The sequence below is a fragment of the Rhinolophus hipposideros genome (assembly GCF_964194185.1).
Source record: "Rhinolophus hipposideros genome assembly, chromosome: 20".
NCBI classification, from domain to species: domain Eukaryota; kingdom Metazoa; phylum Chordata; class Mammalia; order Chiroptera; family Rhinolophidae; genus Rhinolophus; species Rhinolophus hipposideros.
The window spans coordinates 25,375,009-25,400,711 of NC_138066.1; the positions used below are offsets into that span (position 1 = coordinate 25,375,009).

At 35.2% G+C, this 25,703-nt stretch overlaps 1 protein-coding gene across 2 annotated transcripts; it reads left to right on the forward strand.

Moving 5' to 3' along the window:
* The first annotated feature begins 1,014 nt into the window (after positions 1 to 1,014).
* On the forward strand, positions 1,015 to 25,703 carry SKA2 (spindle and kinetochore associated complex subunit 2). Of its 2 annotated transcripts, none has more exons than XM_081028181.1 (4): positions 1,015 to 1,304; positions 14,586 to 14,672; positions 19,734 to 19,910; positions 24,894 to 25,703. In XM_081028181.1, exons 1-4 carry the CDS (start codon positions 1,272 to 1,274, stop codon positions 24,960 to 24,962), a joined length of 366 nt encoding a protein of 121 aa, XP_080884307.1. In that variant the 5' UTR covers positions 1,015 to 1,271; the 3' UTR covers positions 24,963 to 25,703. The 2 variants fall into 2 exon arrangements, with proteins under 2 accessions (XP_080884307.1, XP_080884306.1); XM_081028180.1 differs by having other exon boundaries at positions 1,208 to 1,304; positions 14,586 to 14,684.

Sequence of the window (25,703 nt, forward strand, 5' to 3'; positions counted from 1 at the left end):
CTATTTCTGGTACTTGATTATAATTAATTTTACGTTTTATGCTGTTCAGTATTGCTTTTTTAGTTCCTGGCTCTTTTATTCTAAAGAGATCGCAGCTCCCTAAAGCGTAGTTTAGCACATAGTAAACAGGGCACACTTCTTAAACTGACACTCTCCAGAACTGCGGACGACATTAAGACTATATCAAGGAACATAGTAATACCCTTTCAAGAAATGAAGGTTCTCAAAGTTTAATGTGCATAAGAATCACTAAGGGGATGTTGAAATGCATATTCTGAGTAAGCAGGTCTGGGTGGAGCCCGATAATTTGTATTTTAACAAGCGCCCAAGTAATTCAGATGCCGTGGTCTGTGGACCACACATTGAGTAGCAAAAACGTAAAGGCAAAAGGAAGGCATATGCTTTCCTCCAAAACATATTTTGCAGAATGTTAATTAAATAGAAGTATGGTTGGGGTGCAGTCAGGCCGACCACTTCTTACCCAGCCTCAAACCTCCTCTTTCCCGCTCCATCTCCAGCCCCGAGTCCCGCCAAAGTCCCCACCTCCGTAAACCGTAAGAACACAAGCAGCAACAGGCCCAGCTACGGAAAACGCGAGCCCACGTAACAAAGCAAGATATTCCTGCACTTACTAGTCTAAGAGCCCAGGGATTAGATGTCGTCTAGGCAGTAGCCTCGCCCTCTCCATGAAGAAAAATTCAAAATTAAAACCTTACCGTGGATGGACCAATCATAGACATAGGGTCTCTCCAGGATTCGTTCTCCCTGAAGCGTAGGAGCACAGACTGGCTTGTGATTGGCTGAGACAGCATCAGTCTCTGGCCAATCAGAGTTGAGGAGCTTCTGTGAATCAAGGGAAAGGTGGGAGCGAAGGGGAGGGGAAGCCGGAGAGGAAAGGAGGTGTGTCACTTCCCCTATGCTGTTTATGGAAGCCTTAGCGTAATTGGGTGGCTCTTCTTCCGATTGCACCAATCGCAATCTTCTCTATTGACCCCTAACTATGAAATTGAAACTGGAGTTGAAGGTACAGCCAACGGAAAAAAAAGAGGATACAGCAGCCAATCCTCCTGCGGCGTTTTGTGTCTTTGCCCAACAGGAAAAGGTGTTTCATGCGGAGAGGCGTTACCTAGTCGCCAATGGGCGGGCGCCGGTGAGCAGGTGAGCCAATGAGTGCAAGACGTTGAGTGACAGCTGTCCAATAGGGACCCTCAGTGCTAGTACGGTTTGCGGCTTAAGCGCCGCCGCGGTCTAAGGAATGTCAACTATTCAACATGGAGGAGGAGGTCGATAAGCTGGAATTGATGGTGAGTGTAAAGTGAAGGCGATCTACTGGGTAGTTTATTTCCCCCGATGGTCTCCAAAGTGGGACGCAGTTTGGAATCGCCGGAAACCCTGGGTGGCAGAGCCTGGACCAGACTCGAGTTCCCTCCTCCTGCACCAAAGGGATTCACCGCCGACTGGTCTTTTAACCGCCGTGGGGAAGGGGTACATCCGGGAAGCTCAAGAGGGAAATGGCGGGAGATGCTGAGGGTGTGGGGCCTTTGGAATTCCTTGTTCCTTCCCTCACCTTTCGGCTCCTCAAGGAGCTGTGGCTGGTGCAGACATTTGTATTTCCACCAAAAAGACGTGAATGTAATGGTTCCAAAACGCCCCAAGAAAGGGAGAGGTCGTTCACACTCCGAGGTGGGGTGGGGTGGGGTGGGGTTAAACCTAGTGGGGCGGAGAGAAATCCCTGGAAAGCTGAACAGTTCATGTCCTCCAAGGCGTGCTGAGAAAGTCTGAGAAAGGATGCTAGACTTGAGTGCACAACTTCCTAGCGGCCTAGGAAACCCCTCAACCAGTTTCTGTTTGGCCTGAAGGTGGAAGGCAGCCCTTGGGTGGGGTGGTGCGGGGGCAGCGAGCGATGGGCATCTGAACCACGAGCTTGTTTCCTGGAGCGCCGGCGGGATTGGGACACGGGAGGCTCCCTGCTCTTAAGTTGCCTCGTTTCATTCATTTGTGAAAGTAGGGGGCGGGAACGAATAATTGGAAAGGACTCCCGCTGCTGCTTGGCCTGGTCGAAGGCGCCAAGCTGGAGAGCTGTCCTAGTTTTCTTTTATGGATCCTTCCCTTACTTGTCCTCTTTATTCTCTCCCGTCCCTAGACTACCAGCTTGATCGCCCGCGCTTTTTTCTTCTTACTTACCTTGTTTATCTTTCGCCCTCCCCCGTCTCCCTTACCAGTTTTGGGGATTGGGCTGGCTTCCTTTAAGAAGTGAAATTTGGAGGACGCACCCATCATTGAGTTCCTGTCAATTTCCTTTTGTTATATAAAAACAAGATTAAAGAAGCCGAAATTTTTCTTCACCCGCTCTCCGCCCCTCCTCCCGCTGCCGTTCCCTGGCATTACTCATTTGTGCCTCTGTTGCTCCCTGCAAACTGAATCTTGGGTCACTTTAACATTTGCGCATGTAGTGATTCTGGAAAAAAATGAGTACCATACTCGCTCCTATTCCCACCCCCAGAAAATGTGAGACCTTGATAATACTTACTATTTTCTTCCGCTGTGTTGATGAATTGTAGTGCCTCATGTAGACAAATTCGATTTGAAGGCTTTCAGTTGCTTCTAACGTTTTGAGTTTCAGTTTTCTTGGGGATGGGGTGGTGGTTGTGGAGATAAGGCGGGAGAGAAATGGTAGAGAAGAAGGAAGAATTTCTGCAGCTTTCCAAACCTTGTAATAATGAACTTTTGTTTCAACGTTTTGTTATTCGTATCATTAACTGTCCTAAAAAAAAACATGTTAAGTATTATAGTAGTTTGATTCTATAACGTTAACACTGTTTGGACCTTCTCACTCATTCTGAATTCCTCCTTCCAGATGGATATTTCTGCCTAATTGTAAGATGCTAAATATTAATTTTGCTTTTAACAGCCCCGCCCCCAAGTTGGCTGTTTAGTTTTGAGGTACCAGTTAAGCCTTTTCTGGACTTTGCAATGAATAAGTCAACATTCTCACAGGACTTTTTTTAAAAGATTGAACACACTTTATTTTAAAGAGAAAACAATTAAATGTAGATCTTGAAAAAAGTAGGTTTTAGAAAATTATGAAGTAGCCAGACTCAAACTTTTAGATGTTTGAATGATGGGGTAGTTTTTAAAAAATTCTCTTTAAAAGAGGAAGAGAAGAAAGCAGGTCTTTTCTTAAATTCCTTGCAAGTAACCTAGTGGTAGCTTTCACCCCTCCCCCTTCCCCCTCCTTCAAGTTATTTGTTTCCATAATCATTAGGGTTTAAAAAATATATTTGAACTATTGCCTTTATTACTGCTTTGTATTGATTGGATAGTAAAAGATGGTACATCTCATTTTCAGATTTGCTTTTAGAAAAAAATGTATCTGAACAAGTTTAGTTTCCAAGATTCCAAAGGTAAATCATCTCTACAATCCTCTGATTTTTGTTGAATTATATGTGGCCCAGGATTTGAGGTCAAGACATTTATGCTCCAGCTGTTCTGAATTTGAATTCATTTCTTACTAGGCTCAATTCAACCAAATAGCTGAATTGGACCATTTAAAAGAAGGTTAGTGACCGTAATGGAAAGTATTTTTGCATCAATCAACATTATTAATGGAGGAATAAACGCATTACAGGGTAATCTTTGTTCTCTAACTTTTTTCCTTCACGTATTGAGTGAGTGGTATTTGTCTAGTGCCCCTCTTGTGGTACCAGGGACCTTTTGTGATACCACTAGTGATTGTGTACAAAAGGTAGTGAGTGCGATGTGATACTATAATACTATTTCTATTTATACTTCTGGGTTTACATCTGACCTTTGAATGGTTTCTTACCAGTTAAAAGGTTAGCGTGTTAATTGGCTTGAATTCAAGGAAACCTGATACTTTAAGCTTGGATCCCCCTCCCATGATCCCATTGTTATTTTCTCCATGATTTTTCTAACTTTGAAGTAAATGGAGATGATCTATATTTAAGGTGTTTTAGGGATTAAATGAAAATTTTAAATCCCCTTCCATAATATTCAGTTAGGTAGGACTAATGGTGTCTAGTTTAGGGAGACATTGATTCCCTGGAAGTCTGTAAACTCTTGAGATTAAAAGCCCTAAAATGGTAAGTGATTTTTATATTGTAATTTAGATTCCAGAGAGATAGATTGGGTATATAGAGGTTGGGAAACTTATTATTTCACTTTTCATTTGTTTTCTTAGATAGTCTTACCCAAAAGACTTGTTCTATGTGGCAGTTAATCAATTGTTATGGAAGAGCTAACGAATATCTATCAATAGAACAAACATTTTTCACAACTTTGTCTTAGTAGTAATTACAACCAGTTTAATACCAGTCCTAAGGTACGTATTAACAATACCTGTGTTAATAACTTGTAAAGCTAGGACATATTTCCAAAATTCCTTTCTACATCTATGCATGTTTCTATTTGAATATGAATCATAGGTTAGTTATTAAAAAACAGTATCACTTTGATATTTAAGTCTTATTTTTTTTTAAACATTGATATAAATGTTCTTATATCAATGGAGATCTTCTCTCTAAAACGGCAGTTCTTCTTTAAATTCTTTTCTCACTGAAGCTTCGACGGATGCAAGATGCATTTGTATTCCTTTCCTGCTGATTACTGCTAACGAATGCTCTGACTTTATTGCACTACTGTACTTTACAGCTAGCAGTGCAATAGTATTGTCAAAGCATCTGAAAGCAGGATGTACACCGAATTTTGATTCTTGCCTTACGTATATTTCTTCAGTATCTGTGAGTAATTTACCACAACCTTTGTTGCTGAAAACTGTATAATCTTATTACCAAAAGTATATCTTTTAGAAAGCTATAGTTTGGAAAAAAGTAAGTTTTTTTTTTTTTTTAATTTATTGGGGTGACAATTGTTAGTAGAAAAAAGTAAGTTTTTAACTAATTAGAAACTCCCTATTGTAATGCATTATGAAACACACTAAGAGAATAATTTTTATAGCTTAAGTTATGGTTAGTATATATGAGTAATACTTTGTAATTTGCTTCTTTCTGTAACAGATTTGGACAGGGTCTAGCAAATCTCAGATTTTATTTAATTGAATTTTAAGATGAATTAGTAAGTGATGAAAACAATGTTTGCTGTATCTTTCGTGTGGTAACTTGCCCCGTACCTTAATTTGTGTATTATGTAGTAAATGCCCAAATTTAAAACTTAAGAATGCTTGTTTTAAAGTTCTATTTGTAATTATGAGATGTAATAAAGTGTGAATCCATCACTATTTTTTTGTAATCAATGTTATTGAGGTACAGTTCACATAAAATAAAACAACCAATTTTAGGTGTGCAGTGTGATGAGTTTTGCCAAATGTGTACAGTCGTGTAACTACCATCACAGCCATGATAGAGAACCTTTCCATCACCTTAAAAAGTTCCCTTATACCTTTTTTTGAAGGTTTGCAGTTAACCTTCTCCCAAACTCCACTGATCTCTAATTTTGCCTTTTCTAGAATTTCATATAAATGGAGTCATATATAGCATGCAGTCTTTGTGTCTGGCTACTTAGCATGCTTTTGAGATTCATCCATGTTGTATGTATTAGTTGGACTGTTTTTATTGCTGAATAATATTCCTTTGTACAGAATAGCACAAATTATTTATCTGTTCAACAGATTATGGACTTTGGGTTATTTCCATCTTTTGCCTATTATGAATAAAGTTGTTATAAACATTGTAGAACAAGTCTTTGTGGGGACATAATGTTTTTGTTTCTCTTGGGTTTCATGATAAGTGTATGCTTGATCTTGTAAGAAACTGCTAAAATTGTTTACAAAGCTATGTATTAGTGTTCCAGTTTCTTCATATCCTCTTCAACACCTTGTATTGTCAGTCTTCTTCATTTTAGCTGTCTTCATAGGTGTGTAGTGGTATCTCGTAGTTGCAGTTTGTAGTTCCTTAATGGCTAATGACATTCAATATCTTTTCATGTGCTTATTTGCAGTTGGTGTATCTTTAGTGAAGTGGTAAAACTTTTTCCCTATTTTCAAATTGAGTTGTGTTATTATAATCATAAGAGTCCTTTAATTTTCTCTGTTATTTGCCTTCTCACTTAAAATTTTTTGATGAAGTCTAATTTAGACATTTTATCCTTCTATAGTTTATGCTTTCTGTGTTCTAGCTCACAAATCTGCCTAATTCAAGGTCACAAATGCGTCTATCTTTTCTTCTAGAAGATTTATAGTTTTAATTTTTACATTTAGATCCCTGTCCATTTTGAGTTAATTTTTGTATATGGTATCAAGTAAGTGTGAAGGGTCTTTTCTTTTTGCATATGGATATCCCCTGGTTCTGTTACTGTGTTTCTCCGAAAATAAGACCTAGCTTGGCAATCAGCTCTAATGCGCCTTTTGGAGCAAAACTTAATATAAGACCTGTACTATATTGTATTGGATGGTATTGTATTGTATTATAGTGTATTGTATTATATTATTATATTATGACTTGGTCTTATAGTAAAATAAGACCGGGTCTTATATTAATTTTTGCTCCAAAAGATACAGTAGAGTTGATTGTCCGGCTAGGTCTTATTTTCGGGGAAACACTGTACCATTTGTTGAAAAGAGTATCATTTCCCCAGTGAATTGCCTTGGCTCCTTTGTAACAAATCAACTGAACATGTATGTATGGGTAGATTTATTTATTTTTGAACTCTATTTTTTTCCATTATGTCATACCACACTGTCATAATAACTGTAGCTTTATAATAAGTCTTGAAATCATCTAGAGCAAATCAAAATTTTGCTCTTATTTTCCAAATTGTTTAAATTATTTTACATTTCCAAATAATCTTTTTGTCAATTTCTACGAAAAAGCCTGCTGACGTTTTGGGATTATGTTGAATCGAAAGAAAGAATTTGGGGATAATTGATATCTTGACAATACTGTTTCTTCTGATGCATGAACATTATCTATCTTTCCATTTATTATGTCTTTTAAAATTTCTCTCAACAGTGTTGTACTGTTTCAGTGTATAGGTCTTTTTTATAATTTTTTAATAATCTGCTTAATGTGATTTCTACTGGTACTCTATATTTTAAAAGTAGAGCAAGAACAGTTATAACACGTATTCTAAATTCATTGAATTTCAGAAAAAAAGTAAGCTATTTGTTGAGCAAACGTCTTTATAAAGCAACTGGGAGACTAGATACCAGATGTAAGTAAGATACCTGACATATTAGGCATGGACTCAAGGACATCATTTGTAGGGAATTAAGAACATGATTGCTCATTATAAAACCATTTTATCCCAAGTTTTATATATGAAATTTTATTCCAAATTAAACATATGATATCCTTCTGAATTACCTCCCCTGGCCTCAAGTGCAGCTATTTTCCTCTTCTGGCTTTTAATTTCCTACCATTTACCAGTGGCTTATTAAAGCAGTAGGTAGAATTTTGTGTTTTTTTAATAAAGTAGGATATTACATGGGAGGAACTGAGGGGAGAAAACTGCTTAATTTGAGGAATTCATTTCTTTTCTGTAAAAAAGTGAATTAATAACAACATAATACATTTCTTTTTAGATATCATTGAATTATTTTTCTATCCAGAGCTTGTGCAACTATAAAGTTTTTTTGTGTAAAAGGCTAAATACTAATAAAATAAGAATAAAAAATGTATCAATTTGTAAGGAGAGGGAAGGATATTTTTTCTGCCTTAAACTATATTTTGGTGTGACATCTTCAATATTAGGAATAGGGTATGAAAGCCATACATACAAGCTCATTTGAAAATGAAGCAGGAAATTTTTGTCTTTCTTGCAGCAAAGTATAAGTTTTAAACAAACAAAAATATCTTACCCTTGTTAACCAAAAATAACACAAAATTTCAATATCAAGAATATCCCAGATAAATAAAATTTGTTCTTAATTAGATTTTAAAAGATTATACTTTTAATTTATTTTAATATACAGCATTTTAAAAGTTTGAATAAGTGAATTCTTGATTCTTTGATTCAGTGTTTTTGTTCTCATTTTATCAATGAGGAAATAATCTTAGTTTTCACTAAGGTTTTCATGTAGTGATTTAGTGACTGTAAAATAAATTTAGTTTTTCGGAACAATTTATTTTTGTTAAGAAATGAGAGAGTTGTAGTAGCTTTTATAAATTCCTCCTCTCTCCACTTAATTTACCTATTATAGATGACAGTACTCCATACTTTCTTCAATAAGTGTTACTAGGGCAGGTTGCTACAAAAGACTAATGACATTAAGGAACTTCTTTGGGACACACAGATAAATTTAATATATTAAGATAGATGCCATGATGGGACAAGTAAATACCAGGTGTTATGGGGGCACATTGGAAAGAGGCACCTAACCTGGGGAAGGCTTCTTAGAGGTGAGATATAATCTGAGACTTGAAGGGTAAGTACTAGGGATTAGTCAATGACGGAAATGGGAAATGTTTTAGGCAGAGGAAATAATGCATGTGAAAGTCCAGAGGAGAGAGGTGTTGCACAATTTGGGGAAACTGTACGTGGTTCAGTAGATTGTTGAGATGAGCAGGAGTGCTGAGATGAAGAACCAGTAAAATCAATATTTCTAGCTATTAAGTGGGAAACCTCTACCTCACCGTTTTTCTTTATTTCAGTTGTACAACAGAATGAGTAATGTGTATATATTGTGAAATGATCGCCACAATAAGTCTAATAACATCTGTCATCACAGAGTTAGAAATTTTGTTTTCTTGATGAGAGAACTTTTAAGATCTCTCTTAGCAACTTTCAAATATATGATACAGTTTTAATAGTTATAGTCACTGTACTGTACATTACATCCCCACTTGGTTATTTTTATATTTGGTCCTGTATGTGTCCATAGCACAATTAACGTAACCAAGGATCCTGAAATTAAAAAAATAAAGGTTAAATAGAGTACTTCAGTTAATAAAACCAGCCTTTTACAGGCAGGAGCTCATGTGTACTACCCTAACAGTTGTTTCATAAAGGCCTGCAAATTAGGAACTGATGAACCGGAAGCTTCTGCCTACTTTCTTCTGTTTTGACGTTGCTATTTGCCTGAAGTGACATGTCCGTAATCTGGTGCTTGTGCATATTAATGCTTATCGGTTTCAGACAAACATGGACATGCGTTTATTCTGTCTGGAAGAAAGTGGATAATAGTCAATTCTCCAGCAGAAATACACCAAAAAAACCCAATTGTGATTGTGTAGATATTAGAAGCGACCCTTAACTTGTTGGGAACTTGAAATATTTCTTCTTTAAACATGCTTTAGAAGGTGGTTGGTTTCCCAGGCAGTTTGTTCTTTCAAATGAATGAATGTTCTTCCATCCATTCCCTTAGGCTGTGTATTAAAAACTATGAATACAAAAATAAAAAGACAAGGCTCTTACCAGCAAGAAATTTGAAATCAAGTGGTGACATTACCTTGCTAACAAATTATTATAATAGAATACATGAAATGGTAAGCTGGAGCCATAAACAAAATAAAATGAGAGTAAAGATGTTTCTAAATCTGCATTGGTGAGAAGGGAAGGTAAGGAAAGGGGTGCTTTAAGTAGATTCTTTGGTTAGTAATACACATACAGCTAACCTAGGTCTATGAGTATTAAGATATCCAATTCTCCCTTAAAAAAATATTTATATGGTAAATGCATTTCTAAGCCCAGCTGAATCTAGAACATACCTCTACCGGTTCCTCTCACCATAGACCAGACCACCATATTTTTTCCCCTTCATTTCCCTGTGGTTTGATGCTGTTCAGATGAGCTCTCTCACAAGAGGATGTGTTTGTAGAGTTTTGAGAGCACTGGTCCTTTTGAAAGGGAGCACTCCTGTAGCAGTGAATGTCTATAGGTTGTAAAAAGGAAGCATTTTTAAATTGGAGTGCAATTATATATTTTTTTGCCAAATAGTTCAGTGGTATGTAATACAGTGTGCCTTTTACTTAAAGCCTTTAGCTGGTCACAATAAAAGCTAGTCTAACAGAATATTATATGTTTATGAAATTAACATGCTCTCAAAAAAAAAAATCAAAATTATTTCCTAAACTATACCTTCTCCCATTTGTACAGTATCTTCATTACCATCTCGGTGTGCTTCCAAGAATGTCCAATTGGCAGAATGTAATTTGGCTCTTTGGGGCTTTAATATTGATTTCCATGGACTTTTCCCAGCTAAATTGCATGTATTATTACTCTTAGGATTGGTATAAAACTTTTCCCATTTATTTTTATCACTGATTTAGAATAAAACTCGTTTCTGAAATATGAATTTGTCTTGGGCTTTAAAAAATTCACTAGTTTTATTTTAAATGTTCTAATGCTCCTAAAAAATAAGATAGATAGCTAAATTAAACAGCAACCTCCCTGTTTATAAGGCCTCCAAGAGGCTAATTTATAATTGAGGGGAGCTGTGAATGAAGTCTATCAGTATCTCTTTGTTCTATTAATCAGACATTAATGAGTTTTGGAGACTATCATAATTGGTCAGTAAATGTCCTAACGTGAAAGTAAAAAATTTCCTGTTTAATCACCAGATCCTAGAACCCTATCGATATTGTCTCTGCTGTGTAAATAGGTCTGAGTAGTGCAATATTGCTTATAGGGTTTTGGTGTTTGGGAAGAACAGTGGGCAGGCTGCAACAACTGTAGCGGCAACTGACGCAACAGCCATCTTTGTTCATGAAGAAAATAAGTAGTAGAAGCTAATTTTCAATATAAGTATTAAATCTGAAATTCAAATGTCAAATTTTAATATATTAGAAGGAAGCACTTATCTTTTCTAAAATTTTAATATTTCAATAAACTAAACTTGGGTTTTATTTGTAGTACAATGAAATAATTGAATTCCAGTGTTGAAAGGGATCTTGTATTTCTAACTCTGTCATTTAACAGGAGCCACCCAGAAAGATGGAGGACTTACCTGGGGGGGCCACATAGCTGTTTAGTGATACCAGGGCTGTCATGTATCTCAATTACTTTGTTTTCTTCTTTTGTGTACCATACAACCAGGCTGTGTTCAGAGGGAATTTTTAATGGACTAACTTTAGTGATATTAGATATAAAATTTTAAAAGAACTGTTTACATTTAATTTTAAAGTCTTTACATTTTCCCCCATCAATGTGACTTTTATTGGTTTTAATGTTATGTATAACTTTGTCTAACTACATAAAAAAGCAGTAATGAAAATAGAACTAGAGGCAAGTTACAGACTATTTCTTCATTGATAAGGTGAAGGGATCAGGTCAGAGAATCTTGATTGTTTTTGTTTCTGAACATTGCATTGGCATCTTTTTTTCTTTTTTGTCCCCTGCTTCATTAAGCCCACTAATTCCACTAATAAGTAAATACTTCCCCTATGTATTATCACAAAATATTCAGTTTTTCACAGAGGATAACATTCTATTGTCAATCTGTTTTTCCTGTCTTTTAAAAAAAGCTTTTATTTGTGGTAAAATGTACGTTAACATAAAACTTACCTTTTTAACCATTTCAAGTGTACAGTGCAGTGGGATTAAGTTTATTTACGTTGTTGTGCAACCATCACTGCCATTTATCTCCAGAACTTCATCTTTCCAAACTGAAACTCTGCACTCATTAAACAATAGCTCCCCGCTCTCCCCTCCCTCTAACACCTGGTGACCACCATTCCACTTTCTGTCTCTATGAACTTGATTACTGTAGGAGTTTTTTTATAAGTGGATTTATACAATTTGTTCTTTTGTAACTAGGTTATTTCACTTAGCATATGTCCTCTATGTTCATCCATGGTGTAGCATGTATCAGAATTTCCTTCCTTTTTAAGGCTGAATAATATTCCATTGTATGTATATACCACATTTTGTCCATTCATCTGTAAATGGACACTTGGGTTGCTTCCACCTTTTGGCTATTAAAATAATGCTTCTAATAACAGGAATGTACAAATATCTGTGTGTGTCCCTGCTTTCCGTTCTTTTGGGTGTATACCCAGAAGTGGAATTGCTGGATCATATAGTAATTCTACTTTTAATTTTTTGAGTTTCCTGTTTTGTGAAGTCTGTTTAAAATTCTATTTATTCTCTCAAATATTTTCCAATTAGAAGTGTGAGCACATTACTTAAAAGGGGTACGGGAATTTAAAAAAACTATTTTGAAAGGTAAACATAGTATAAATGCAGCCGGGGGAGGGGGTAGAAGGCTCTGAATTTTAGCATTTATCAGTTTTCCTGGTGTAAATTTTTCTAGCCTGGCTAATTTCAAGCTACCACCATAATGTTATTGAAAGTGGAGTTGGAAAGACGTGTAGTAGCACATGATATAGTATTTCTACTATACAAACATGATAGACCTCAATAGTATAGATAATGGTAAAATATAGTAAAATAACTAGGAAGTTAGGACTTTTGAGTGTATGTTTGTTTTTTAATAATTTATATAATTGTAAATTTATATAATGATGCCTGTGTTTAATAATTGGCTTGTAAAAATTCTTGAAAATTTAGCTGACTTTATCATACCATTGATTGGAGGCACACTCTTTCATATCTTATTAAAATATAAGTTACTGGAAAGCAGGAACCATTTCTTTTTGGTACTGTTTGGATGATTTTAATACATTGTGGACCGTTGGCTATTACAGGAAGCCATAACTGAAACCACTCTCTTGAAATGAAGACATGATAAATGGACTATGGGATTATGCTAGTTAAACTTCAAGTGGAACTAAAATATCAAGTTAAAAATCACATATAGGCTTTAGAATTTCTGGTTTATAAACAAATTAAGGGCTTCTAGAATAGAGATTTTGTTTTAAGGTAACCTTGAAGCTACAAATCCCTTAATCTTAATAATTTATTTAAGACTTGGAATTATGTATATAAAGCAATGGAATTTTGGTCTCTTTTAATAATTAAAGCAAACACATCTGGACTTGAATGATTAGAGCCTTTGTTTAATTTGGTTTGCCCTCTCGTGTCACCCTCCCCATACTCTCCATCCACATGTTATATAGGTTAGTACACTTTTTTTACCATAAAGGAAAAGATAATCTTTCAGCATATTCTAATAAGGGAAGTTATACCAGCAGGAATTTCTTTATAGACACACGTATAGTAATTATTAGTATGTTCATGAAGTCTGCTTATTGATTAATTTACTCACAGCATCTAATCAAAAAGGATATAAGAAATGAAAAGCCTTTGGTTTTGGAAAACGTTTCAAATATGTTTTTTTAACTTAAAAACGTCTACATTCATTCTACTGGCTCACAGCAAATCCTTGCTGTTAGAGATTCTTGGAACATTGTTAAAAACAAAAACTGGCTTTTTAAAATTACTCCAAAAGTTTTTTGTTCTAAAGATAGAGTTTTGGTCATTGAAAAGTTTTCTATTCAAATTTAGGTCAATGATGATAGAAATTAGTGATGGAAGCTTAAGTATATCTCTTTCTGAAATTCTGTTCAATGATGACAGCTTCTGACCTTAAAAGCATTTTAACTTCTGAGAGCCATTTTGTCTTACTCTACATTCCAAAATAGAGTCCTTGGTTTACTCTTTATGTAATGAAAATATCTGTACACCATTTCTTATTAGACCTGAGAACTGCTTTTACAGTTTTTGCTGGTTTTTGCTTTTTCTCCTAAGAGTTCAAGATTTCAAGAACCAATCTTTAGTTCAGAGCTTAAGTTCATAATAAGGTCTGAACCCTCTCCCCAAAGCAGTCTGCTAGGCTATGGGCTAAGAATAGGCTATTTCCTTGAGGAAATCATGTTTTGCCTTTAATAGTAAACTCATGGTTGTTTCCCTGATAAATTCAAGGCAGTACCTGCTTTAAGATCATGTAAAAGATGGAGAATTTCCAAAAATTAAGAATAACTTATAGATTAACCATATTCAGAGATAAACCACTTTAACACTCTGATATACGTATATCCTTTCCAACTTTTCTGTATGTACACACACATGTTTTAGGCCTGTGGCAGTTTTCCCCTTTTTCTCCCTTAGAGGTTTACTACATGAAGGTCCCATGCTAGGACAAAGGTGCAATAGATTGGTTTTATTCACACTGCTACTTCTGTGCTATATGTAGCTTTCCTTGTATGGTTTGTGAATCTTTAAGCCCTCTAATTTCAGTCTGTGTGGCATATATCTGTAGTTCTTTGGGTTTTGCAGATATTGGAAACTGTGAGTATCCCTGAAAATAAATTTGTTCTGTGTTTTAACCTAAAACCACTTTTCCTACCAGAGATAGAGAACCACTGTCTATCTAATGAGAATGTCAATGACCCTAGGGAATTCTTGAAGCCATTGTTAGTTCTTGTATTAATATATGACAGTGGCTTTTGGGTATCTTAATTTTGGCTCAAAATTTAAGAGAAATGCATAGAGAAATGAGTTTCAAAATGTTAACTAGTTTATAAATTTTTAATAGAGCATGGGTATTATAGACGATGGAGGTTTTATATGCTTTTCTATTTTCGTATTTTCAAAATGGGTATATGTCACATTATTAAAATACTAAAAATACAGAAGAGAAAGAATAGTTACAGTATCATGTTTATTAATGTCTTTTGATTCACGTAATAATGATTTGTGCTGATTTTTAGTTCCAGAAAGCTGACTCTGATCTGGATTACATTCAATACAGGGTGGAATATGAAATCAAGACTAATCATCCTGATTCTGCAGGCGAGGTAATCTGCAAAGTAAATGTCTTTTAAACAGACTATTTTATTAAAAGATTTTCTGATAGTATTTCTAACAGTTGTAGATTATGACAGTTATATTAAGTACTACATTTATAGAATCTTAAAATCTTTTTTAAGCTTGGAAGCTTGGTCACATCATACTAGAGCATACCGTTATACCCACAGTCAAGAAAATTTGTGGCTACTTGTTTTTTAACCCGTAAAGAAGAATTATTGAGTCCAGAGATAAGGACCATTGCAGAAGCCACTGAAATTCTGAGAGAGAAAAATAGATACTTCTATGGCAATGGTTAAATAAGAAGGGAGAAATCATGGCAGTCATGATATTCTCTGAGGAAGATGATGATATACTATTAAATTTGTTATGTGCACTGTGATTTTTATCTAAATTTATATACTTAGTTATTCTAAGGGTAGGTTGATTAGGTATATTAACTCTGTTTTTTGCCATAACTACATGTACACATGCCCATGGAGATGAAAGCGAAGTTTTTAAGTATTGTCTGTTAACATTAATTTGCCACTTGAATCATTACTGTTTATTTTTGATAGCACTTGCCAGCAGACAAGAAATATCATATTTTACAGTTTTTCCAAAAATTTTATACCTTTAAAAATTTTTTTTGATTGGGTGGAACTACAAATTAAAATAACCATTTACATAAAATTGAGAAAGCATTGTGAATGTTCAGTTTTTACTACACAATTTAGCTTCTTACTAAAACTATTCTAGCTCCTTAACTGACTTAGCTTTTTCCTCTTTTCCCTCTGACTGAAGGACAACCACCCAGTTCTGGCCCAGTGGTACCACCTAATAACTGGCCAAGGACTCCTGAGTCAGTGTCTGTCAAGTACTATCTTGAAGACATTTCATGTGGTGCTCCCCCTTTTCTTCCACCTTCCATTTCTCATCTTTGTTCCACTTCCAGTTGTTTTTCTCTTCTACCATTTGTTTTAAAAACAGCTTTATTGAGCTATACTTCACATGCCATAAAATTTACCCTTTTAAAGTATGCAATTCAGTGGTTTTTACAACACTTAAGAGTTGTGCAGCCAGCATCACAAGCAATTTTTGAACATTTTCATCACCTCACAAATTCATACCCATTAGCAATCACTCCCTAATACTCCCCGCACCCTTCCATCTCCTGGCAATCAGTAATCAATCTACTTTCTACCGCTACAATCTCTACAGATTAGCCATCTGCTTATTTCATGTAAATGGAATCATATAATATGTGGCCTTTTATGTGTGGTTTCTTTCACTTAGCATGTTTTAAAAGTTCATGTTGTGATATGGATCATTATTTCATTTTTTATAGCAGAATAATATTTATGGCTATCCCACATTTTCTTATATATTCCTCAGTTGATAGATGTTTCGGTTGTTTCCTCCTTTTGACTATTATGACAATGCTACTATAAACATTCATGTGCAACTTTTTGTGTGAACATTTGCTTTCATTTCTCTTGGGTATATACCTAAGAGTGGAATGGCTGGATCATATGGTAATTCTGTTAACTTTTGAAAAACTGTGTAACTTTTTAAACATTTATATTTATCCTTTTTGTGTTTATAGTATTTGGGGAAAAAAACCATGATCTTAATTTTTGTAGATTTCACTGACATTAGTCCTAGTGATTATATACGTATCAAGGAACAGGAAAGTAAACAACCAGTTGCATTAACCTCTAATACCTCTACGTGATAGTAGGGGGGTAAATATTAATCGAACATTACGATGCGCCAACTACTGTGCTATGCGTGTGCGGGTGTGTATACTCACGCTCACATACATTCATATAATTTTGTCAGCTGCGTTATCCTCATTCTAGTCCATTGTGATTTGGAGACTGTCAGTAATTCTGCATAAAAATCGACATTTTTAGTAGAATCTATTTAGATATAAAGATACAATAAACTACAAGCTCCCTTATCATGTTCTTCACCTATTTTTGTCCCAGAAAGATAATTTTGTTTTATTTTATGAACATTTCCCCTGTAGACTCTTTTAAATTTAATAACACAACTAATGGCATGTTTCCTTTTGTTTTTTTTCAAATGACTTAATTGCGTTGAGCATTTTGCTGATGTACTGGCTTTTCCCGCATCACTAGCACTGTCATTATCAGAGCACTTCCTATGACTTATGATAAGTGATCACTCACTGATAATAAACAAAACCCTAAAATGAATTGAAGTGTTATAGGCACAAAGTTAAATAAAGTGCAGCATAGTTTATACTAATACCAAGAACACAGTGGCTCCCAAGAAGCCACTCACTCAAACAAAACATGCTATTGTGCGCAACAGTTTTTTTTCCTCTGTGGTATGGTTCTAAGTCCTCAAATCATGTTATCCTGGATTAATTATGGTCATATCAGTTTTATTAAATCCAGTTAATGTCACAAAAACACGTACTGTGGGAAATTGCCTACTAGCCTAACTCGTAGCTCTATGGCTATATATTCCTTGTGCCTGGTTCACTAATTCTTTCTTTTCCTAGCCCGGAGATCATCAAGGATTAGTTCTCACTACATTTTTCTATGAATTTGTATTTTGAGAATTCATTATCTGGTTTATATGTACAGGTGCATTCTTGTGCTATCTTTCTTCTCCAATCTGACCTGCTCTACAGGACTCCCACATGACTGTGTTTCTGCGATTTCTTTACCATTATTTCAGTAATGTCCTTTGTTTTACTCCAGTTTGGATCACATGTTTAACTCTTTCTTGGTTTATTCCCTTGACTGGGTGAAGCATATCCTTTAGAAGCTTTCTGAGAAAGAATACACAAATGGTTAATATTTTGAGACTTCCAATGTTTAAATGTCTTTATTCAACTCTTTTATTTTACTTTTAGTTTGGTTGAGTATGGAATTCTAGCTTGGAGATTATTTTCTCTTGATTTTAACATTATTGCTTTGTGGATTTCTACCTTCCTGTGTTCCTGTTGAGAAATAGATGCCATTCTAATTTCTGATCCTTTGTGTGTGTCTTCCTCCTCATTCTATCCTCCCCCCACCCCCCATTCTGTCTTGGAACTTTCAGAATATTTTATCCATGCTGTGAACTTTATTTTTTGGTAATTTTACTTATGTGTAGGTCTTTTTATTCATTGTGCTGTTACTTAGTGGGGCCCTTTAAATCTGAAAATGTACAGATCTGAAGTCTTACAACCTTTCTTACCCAGTATATTTGTAAGAAAAGAAATCCTCTTTTATGGCAGTGAGATATTGGACCTCCTGTATCTATCCTTTATTTTTCTTATCTTTTCTTCCCTATTTTCATTTTTATGTATTTTCTCCCATACATTTTAGGTGCTTTTTTTTTACTTCTCCTATATTTTCCAGTTTTTCTACTGGAGATCTTTTATCCAATACAATATCCAGCATCTCATGATGGGAAATATACCCCTGAGGGTAAGGGGACAGGTCTCAATGTCATTGGGGTGTATACTGAATATATACCCCAAAAAGCATCTTAATATACATTTGGTGTCACCCGTTATTTCTTTGCCTGTATCAAACATATTACTGAGTGTTCTTAACTTTTTATATGGTATCTTCTGTCCCTTTCCTACTTCTACTACTCATGCCATAGGTCTTCATCACTTTCCGCAGAATTATTTTAACAGTCTTTAAGTTACATTTTGTGTTCTTATTCCTTCTTGTTAGAATCATCTTTATTTACCAGTTCCATCATCAAAAGCTTAGAGACAAATCTCCAAGGAAGCGAGGGAAGTAGAGGGCCGTGAACTGAACCTCTGCCTATAACCAAGAGATAGGTAGGGTCCATGAAGGAGATATTTGAAGACTAGGAAGATAACCAACATGGTATCGTCAACATGGTATCGTTTTATGGAAATCAAGAGTTCATTTTAAGAAGATTGGAACAGGGAGGAAATAAGGAGAGGCAAAAAGAGGGTTATCAAAATTATATGCTATAGGGTAATCGTTAGCTTTTGATTGTTTAAAATGATTTGGTGAAGAATAATACTCTATGGGTATGTTAAACTGAGGAAGTCTATTATAGGATCTTGAAAGTGGATGGCAAATGGAGAAAAATGAAACTGGTTTTGAAGTGACAACAGAGTCAGAGAAAGAATTCATTTTTCCCTCAGTACTGAGAAAATCTGTAGATGTTTGTGGTGTCTACAAAGGGAGATATGGAAAAGATTATTGAAATAGAGGAAATTTAAGGTTATGGGGGATATGAAGAGAAAACAACAATAATAGTGTAGAGTGAGGGACTGAGTATGGATGAGAATGTCCATAGATGCAGAGAGATGGAGTTTCTACTGTGTGTTTTCTGCCTTCTCACTAAAATTATTGATGAGGTCTTGTGCTAAGAAGGAGTGGATGGAAACTGGAGGAAGTGGAGAAAGTTTGGAATAGCGAGTATTGGAGGGTTTGCTAAGGAACCATCAGGGAATGAAAGTAATTACCAAGTGGCAGAAAGGACCCAGCTGAAATGTCTTTTATGGAATAGTGGTTATTTATATTCCAAAATGAATTTGAAAAACCAATGTAATTTATAAATGTAGTTGCTTAAGTTGGCATTAATTTTGTATAGTGAAGTCAATGAATTGACAAAATATATGCTTTAGTCCCATGACAATGTGTTTAAGAATTTTATAAGTGGTTTCAAGTTGCCTTACTCTTTAACAACAAATTAACATAGTTCCTTTAATCATCTTCTGAATAGCATTTAGAATTATATTTTAGAATACTATGTAATTTATTATTGTGAACTATGCATCAAATGTTATATATCTATAGTGACCTTATTTGCTGTTTAATATTGCTTTTTTGTGTGTGTATGGGGGGCTGTTTCTGTACCTACGCTTTAAATTCCTTGAGAACAAGATCTAGATCTTATACTTCTCTCTTCTCTTCCTCCATCTTGTGTCACACAGTTGCATAATATAATACAGTGTTTGATTAAATGGGTGGTAGAATGTGTTATGTATGCTTTAATTTTTAAAAGAAGCTGAAGTTTTCCTTTCCATCATTTAATATATATTAATTTTTTTCCTGATGTAGAAAAATCCTGTTACCCTCTTAAAGGAATTATCAGCAATAAAGTCTCGGTATCAAACTTTGCATGCACGCTTTAAACCAATTGCTGTCGAGCAGAAAGAGACTAAGAGCCGCATTTGTACTACTTTGAATAAAACTGCGACCATGATACAAGAACTACAAAAGCAAATAGACCTGGAGGTAATGCATTCAATTGACAAGTTGGATTTGTAGAGTTTTTATTCTGAGTGTAGCTTTGAAAGATAAATCCCTAGTAGCTTTCATTTTAAAATTCAGCAGTCAGTTTAAACTGTTGATAGAAATGAAATTTTCTTGATTCCCAGAAGTATAATAGCTCTTATCTCCTTTATTTTAAAATGAACCTGTGGACTTGATATGGTTGATGAAAGAGGTATGCTGTCTTGGATTATGTAGCCATGGCAGAAGAGATAAGTTGATAATACTTACTAAATCTACCAGCTCTGTTGGTTCCATAAGAATTAGTAAGACTGAGAAATCTGAAAAGCAGCTGTAACAGTGACTTTTTTTTAGTTCTCCGTTTCTTCAATTGGGTTGGTGGGCTTGGGTAAGCCTGGCCTTCATTCTCTCCCTCCATTCCCCAACCCCTTCTCATTTTGTGTAAGATTCCTTATAATTGTGAGCCTCTATCACGAATGTGTAAAATTCTTCACATACGAGGTCAGACAATTATGTTTCCGAACTCATCCTAAGTGCTACATACCTCATTGCTGAATATCACTATGGTCACCTTCGAAGTACTCCCCTTGGGAAGCTATGCGCCGAAGCCAGTGCCTATTCCACCCTTCAAAGCAATTTTGCAACTCTTTTTCTGGAATGGCCATCAGAGCTGGCATCATATTGCCCTTGATGTCCCGAATGTCATCAAACTGTCTTCCTTTCAATATTTCCTTGATCTTCGAGGAAAGAAAGAAGTCATTGGGGGCCAGATCAGGTGAACAGGGAAGGTGTTCCAATACAGTTATTTGTTTACTGGCTAAAAACTCCCTCACAGACAGTGCTGTGTGAGCTGGTGCACTGTCGTGATGTAAGAGCCATGAATTGTTGGTGAAAAGTTCGTCGTCTGACTTTTTCGTGCAGCCTTTTCAGCACTTCCAAATAGTAAACTTGGTTAAACTGTCCGGTTAGTACAAATTCATAATGAATAATCCCTCTGATATCAAAAAAGTTTAGCAACATCGTTGCGACAAGTTTGTGAACTTAATTGTCGGACCTCATCATATGTTGGAATAGAAAAAAGAATATGAGCTGCTGACCTAGACACTAAGATCTTGAACAGCCATCTGAAGGATTTAATAGTATTTTCATTTACTATTAAGGCAAAGTTGGCAGCTTTCAAAAGAAAAGATAGATTATATATACAGATGGAATCATAAGAGTAGAACTTAATTATCTGGACAAAAGATGGCCAATAGGTTTTTAATTTCTGGTACCAACTACAATCAATTAACTGGTAATAGCTGCTTAGAGTGCCTTATTAAGGAGCTGTCTCTGGGCATGGCACAAAAGCTATCAGCTGTGGGCATGCTGCTAGGGGCAGCATACATGATATTTATTTGCCAACTCTGAACTAAATTATGGCTTAAGATACTTGAATTATGGGCTCATAGTTAGAGTAAATCTCCAAGGTTGATTACCCAGGTCAATTTGATCACTTTATTATTGTCAATGAAGGAAAAGAAAACAATACTTGGTTAAAAATATAAAATGATACCTTAGATGTATCTGTTATGTCACAGTGAAGTGAACAGAGGAGTAGGGTAGAGCAATTAAAAAGAGCACAGAAGTAATAAGGAATAGGAATTTAAAATTGCAAGGGTGGTTTCACATGCTGATATATAGAATGCAAAAAAGTATGTATACAACCTTTCAAAAATACAACTCAAATCACATATTCTTTGTATGTGATCAGAGCCTAACAACAGAAACACATAAACTTGTTCTAAGGAAACAAATCTTGAAGAGAGATTAATGGTAGTTCTGGATGTGCATATCAACATATATGTATAGACATCCATAAATTTATTGATGCACAGAATAAACTTGGGTGAGTGAACAAAGAGAAAAATGGTATTTTGAATATTTACTAAAATTTTCCCCCACTGGATCCAATAAATAGGTGGTATATTTCTGACAGTTTACAAAGAGGTACAGAAAAATAGTTAATGATAGGGGATTTCAATCATCTGAATATCTGTAAAGGTATTCATTCAGTTAAAAGTATTTAAAATGAGCAATAATTTTATCAAAGGTAGAAAGCTAAGGGAGTTTCACTTTGGATCAGATTATGACAAACAAGGAGAAATGACTGAAAGGTAATTATAAATCTTGAAAAAAGGCCATATTTGAGAATCAGTAATGGCCAAGTTGGGAATTGTTGGATAACTGGGTCTTGTATCTACGAGTTTAAAAACAAGATAGTAGTAGAAAGTTCAGAGCAAATTTTTGTGATCAAAATACGAAAGAAAAGGGAATGGCATTTGTAGAGAGTTGTAAAACCAAAAATAGTTCTATGAGCCCAGAGTTTAAAGGACATTGCGACGTAGACCTTGTAAAGGAGTTTCAAGTATAAAAAGAGGTATTTCAGTGATAGGGACAGAACTGTGAGAATAGTTAAAGCCAAAGACTAGGTTGAGCTGAAGCTTCTGAAACTTAAAATAACCAAAAAGGCCTTTAAAATTATTTGGGGAACATGAAGAACGAGAAAATGATATGTCTGCTTAAGACAAATACTGTTTTGTTTATAGCCAACAGAAAGTAAAACTGTTCAGGTATTATCTTGCTATAATCTTTATCAAGGCAAGTGGTTTTTTCATTTGGAAGGATAGAAAATATATTTGAATTGAGAATATTCAAAAAGAACACTTGAATTAAAAATATTAAAAAATAAATAGAGATAGGAATAGAAAAGGAGGTAGAAGAAAGGGAATACATATTAATTTCCTCGTTTTTTTAGTTGATATTAAGACATTTAGATTTAAATATACTTAATTATGTCGGTGACCACCAAAAAAACAAAAAAAGGGACTAGACTTTTACTAAAATAAGAAATAGCAAAATAATCCCCCAATATAGCAATAAGGAGAAAATTAAAAAGGCATTAAAAATTGAATATGTGGCATTGATGCTTCAAAACATTTGTGTTAAAGAAAAATTCCTACAAATCTTAGACTTGTTAATTCCTGGAGAAATTCTTTGAAGATTTATTAAACAGGTGATCTGAAATCTCTTGAACAATGATCACAAAGAGCAACATGGATTCATGGAAAACAAAGTCTTGTCAGGACAATACCATTTCCTGGTTTTGAGATAGAAGAGGGAAATTCTGTAACTATTTGGGTTGCAGTAAGGCGTATGACTGTTTTTCATTCAATCCATGTGAATTTTGGGCAAATGTTGGCTTTGGCTTGATCAGGTGAACCAGCCAGATTTTCCAATAGCCAATTTTGGCTGTATAAATTAAAATTAAATTAAATAAAAAATTCAGTTCCTCTACTGAGTGGATAATGTGGATATAGAATATTTCCACTATCACATAAAGTTCTGTTGGACAGTGCTGCCCTTGAGATTCTAATTCTGTAGTTATGGGGTGTTCTGGATTTATCAGTGTCTCTAGAGATGACCTACAGTAGTCCCCTCTTATTTGCAGTTTTGCTTTATGCAGTTTCAGTTACACATGGTCCTAAAATATTAAATGGAAAATTCCAGATATAAACAATCATAAATTTTAAATTGTCTGCTATTCTGAGCAGCATGATCAAGTTTCGAGCAGTCCCACTCCATTTCACCCAGGGATGTGAATCATGCCTTTGTCCAGTGTATCATGCTATATACGCTACTCACCCCTTAGTCACTTTGCAGCCATTTCAGTTATCTATCGACTGTGGTAGGATTGCAGTGCTTGTGTTCAAGTAACTGTTATTTTACCCAAAGCACAGCAGTAGGGATGCTGGGCCAGAATAGTGATGCTGGCAATTCCAATATGCCAAAGAGAAGCCGTAAAGTGCTTCCTTGAAGTGAAAGGGTGAGTAGGGCATAAGATATTTTGAGACACAGAGAGAGACCACATTCATATAACTTTTATTATAGTATATGGTTATGATTGTTCTATTTATTATTAGTTATTGTTATTGATCTCTTACTGTGCCCAATTAATAGATTAAACTTTATCATAGGTATGTTATGTATAGGAAAAATCATAGTATATATAGGGTTTGTACTATCCACGGTTTCAGGCATCCACTGGGTGTCTTGGAACATGTCTTGGGACTACTGTATATAGTTAGGCAGATTTCTAACTGTTTGAGTGATTTTTCAGGTTGTACCTCCTGTTATTTCCCCACATAACCCTTTGTTTCAGCCAACCTGTTTGTTGGTTGGTGCTCTGTGAAAATCCCTTACAAATAATTTCCATTTGGCTTTTCTTCTTTCCTTTGTTTTTGCTCCTACCTGCTTTTTGGGGGGGAATATTGGGAAACAGAGTGGTTTTCAGGATCCAAGTCAAGTCATTGTTTTCAGTCTAGTTGTGGAGGGCTCAGTTCACCGGCCCACGTGGGAACCGGTGACCTAGGTGTTATGAACACTGGGCTCTAAACCAACTGAGCTGCCAAATAGACCAGCCCTGAAGTCTGCCCTTCTGTATTTATTGTACAATGATAATAACTTTTCTTATTCTTTATCAATTTTGAAATGTGTTTCTATTATTTGCAGCTAAAAGCATCTTAATTATCCTTCAAAATTTAGCCCAAGTCTTTACTTCTGAGGGTACTTCCAGACTATTTTTGTTTCATATTTCTTTTTCAAAATACTTTTTGAATATGCCATTTAAACATGATTTCTTTGGTTCTGTTTAATTACAGTCCTAAAACTGTTTGATTTTTTGGTCTTGTTTGTTTAGCTTAATTGCAAGTTCTTTGGAAGCTCAAACATCAATGCACCTTGTATATAGATAGCCAAATATCTGGTTTTTCCCTGCTTTCCTAAATTTGTGATCACATACATGGTATGGGCTTATGGAAACATTTATTGGTGTGATAAAGTTGAGTTAACTAAATCAAGTCTTTAAAGGTGTGTTTTTTTTTAATGAAAGTATAGTGGATGCCTTTAAAAGTTTCTGAAATAAAGACTTTGTCATTTGTTTTCTAGCTGTCACCATTGACTGAAGAAGAGAAAACTGCAGCACAGCAATTAAAATCTCACATGTCAGACTTCTGAAGAAATGGACTTGCAAAAGGGAACTCTATATAATAGAGATCAATTCCAGAGAGATTTAGGAAGATGTCTTGTTACCACCTGATGACCAGAGGTCGAGTATGGTGAAGGAGGAGATTTGACCAAGTAGTGATGCCTTTCACAAGAGACGGCAATATGAAGAAAGGCACATATATGAGTAAATTTCAGTCGAAAGGATGGAATGGGAATAAAGGGATTTAAAACATATATACACACACACTTAGTCTTGTAATTTTAGGCAAGGAAGTCTTAACACTGGTTTGCATCTGTTTTTGTATAATCGGGATTACATACGAGTAGATATCCTGCCCTAGCATTAAAAGAATGTTCATGTACTATCCACCAGTCAAATGTGAATGAGCATATTTTGCAAAGTAAAGGATAGAAAAAGTATTTGTATTATACATGTATAGAATGTTCTATTTTTGAACATTTTGACTGTAGGTGTGGTCACATTGTAGGTGAGATTGGATGTGACCTATAATCTCCCATAAAACCAAACCTTTGTAATAAGCTGGTTCTCCTGTGACAGCCTCACTTTTATTTTTTTCCTATTTCTTCTGCCTGCTAATGTTGAGCAGCATGACTCTACTTTCAAATGCTATATTAGACTGTCCCGTTGTATTTCAATACTACCCTTGTTCTCCAGCCTATATTACTGTAATTATTCTATATGAAAGCTGAGAAATTGAAATTAGAAGAACACTGGCAATTGCTTCTTAC

Coding starts and splice junctions, on each gene's coding strand:
- SKA2 (XM_081028180.1), top strand. CDS start 1,272: ATGGAGGAGGAGGTCGATAAGCTGGAATTGATG. Junction 14,685..19,733: donor CAGGCGAGGTAATCTGCAAA/GTAAATGTCTTT, acceptor TTCCTGATGTAG/AAAAATCCTGTTACCCTCTT. Junction 19,911..24,893: donor AAAAGCAAATAGACCTGGAG/GTAATGCATTCA, acceptor TTTGTTTTCTAG/CTGTCACCATTGACTGAAGA.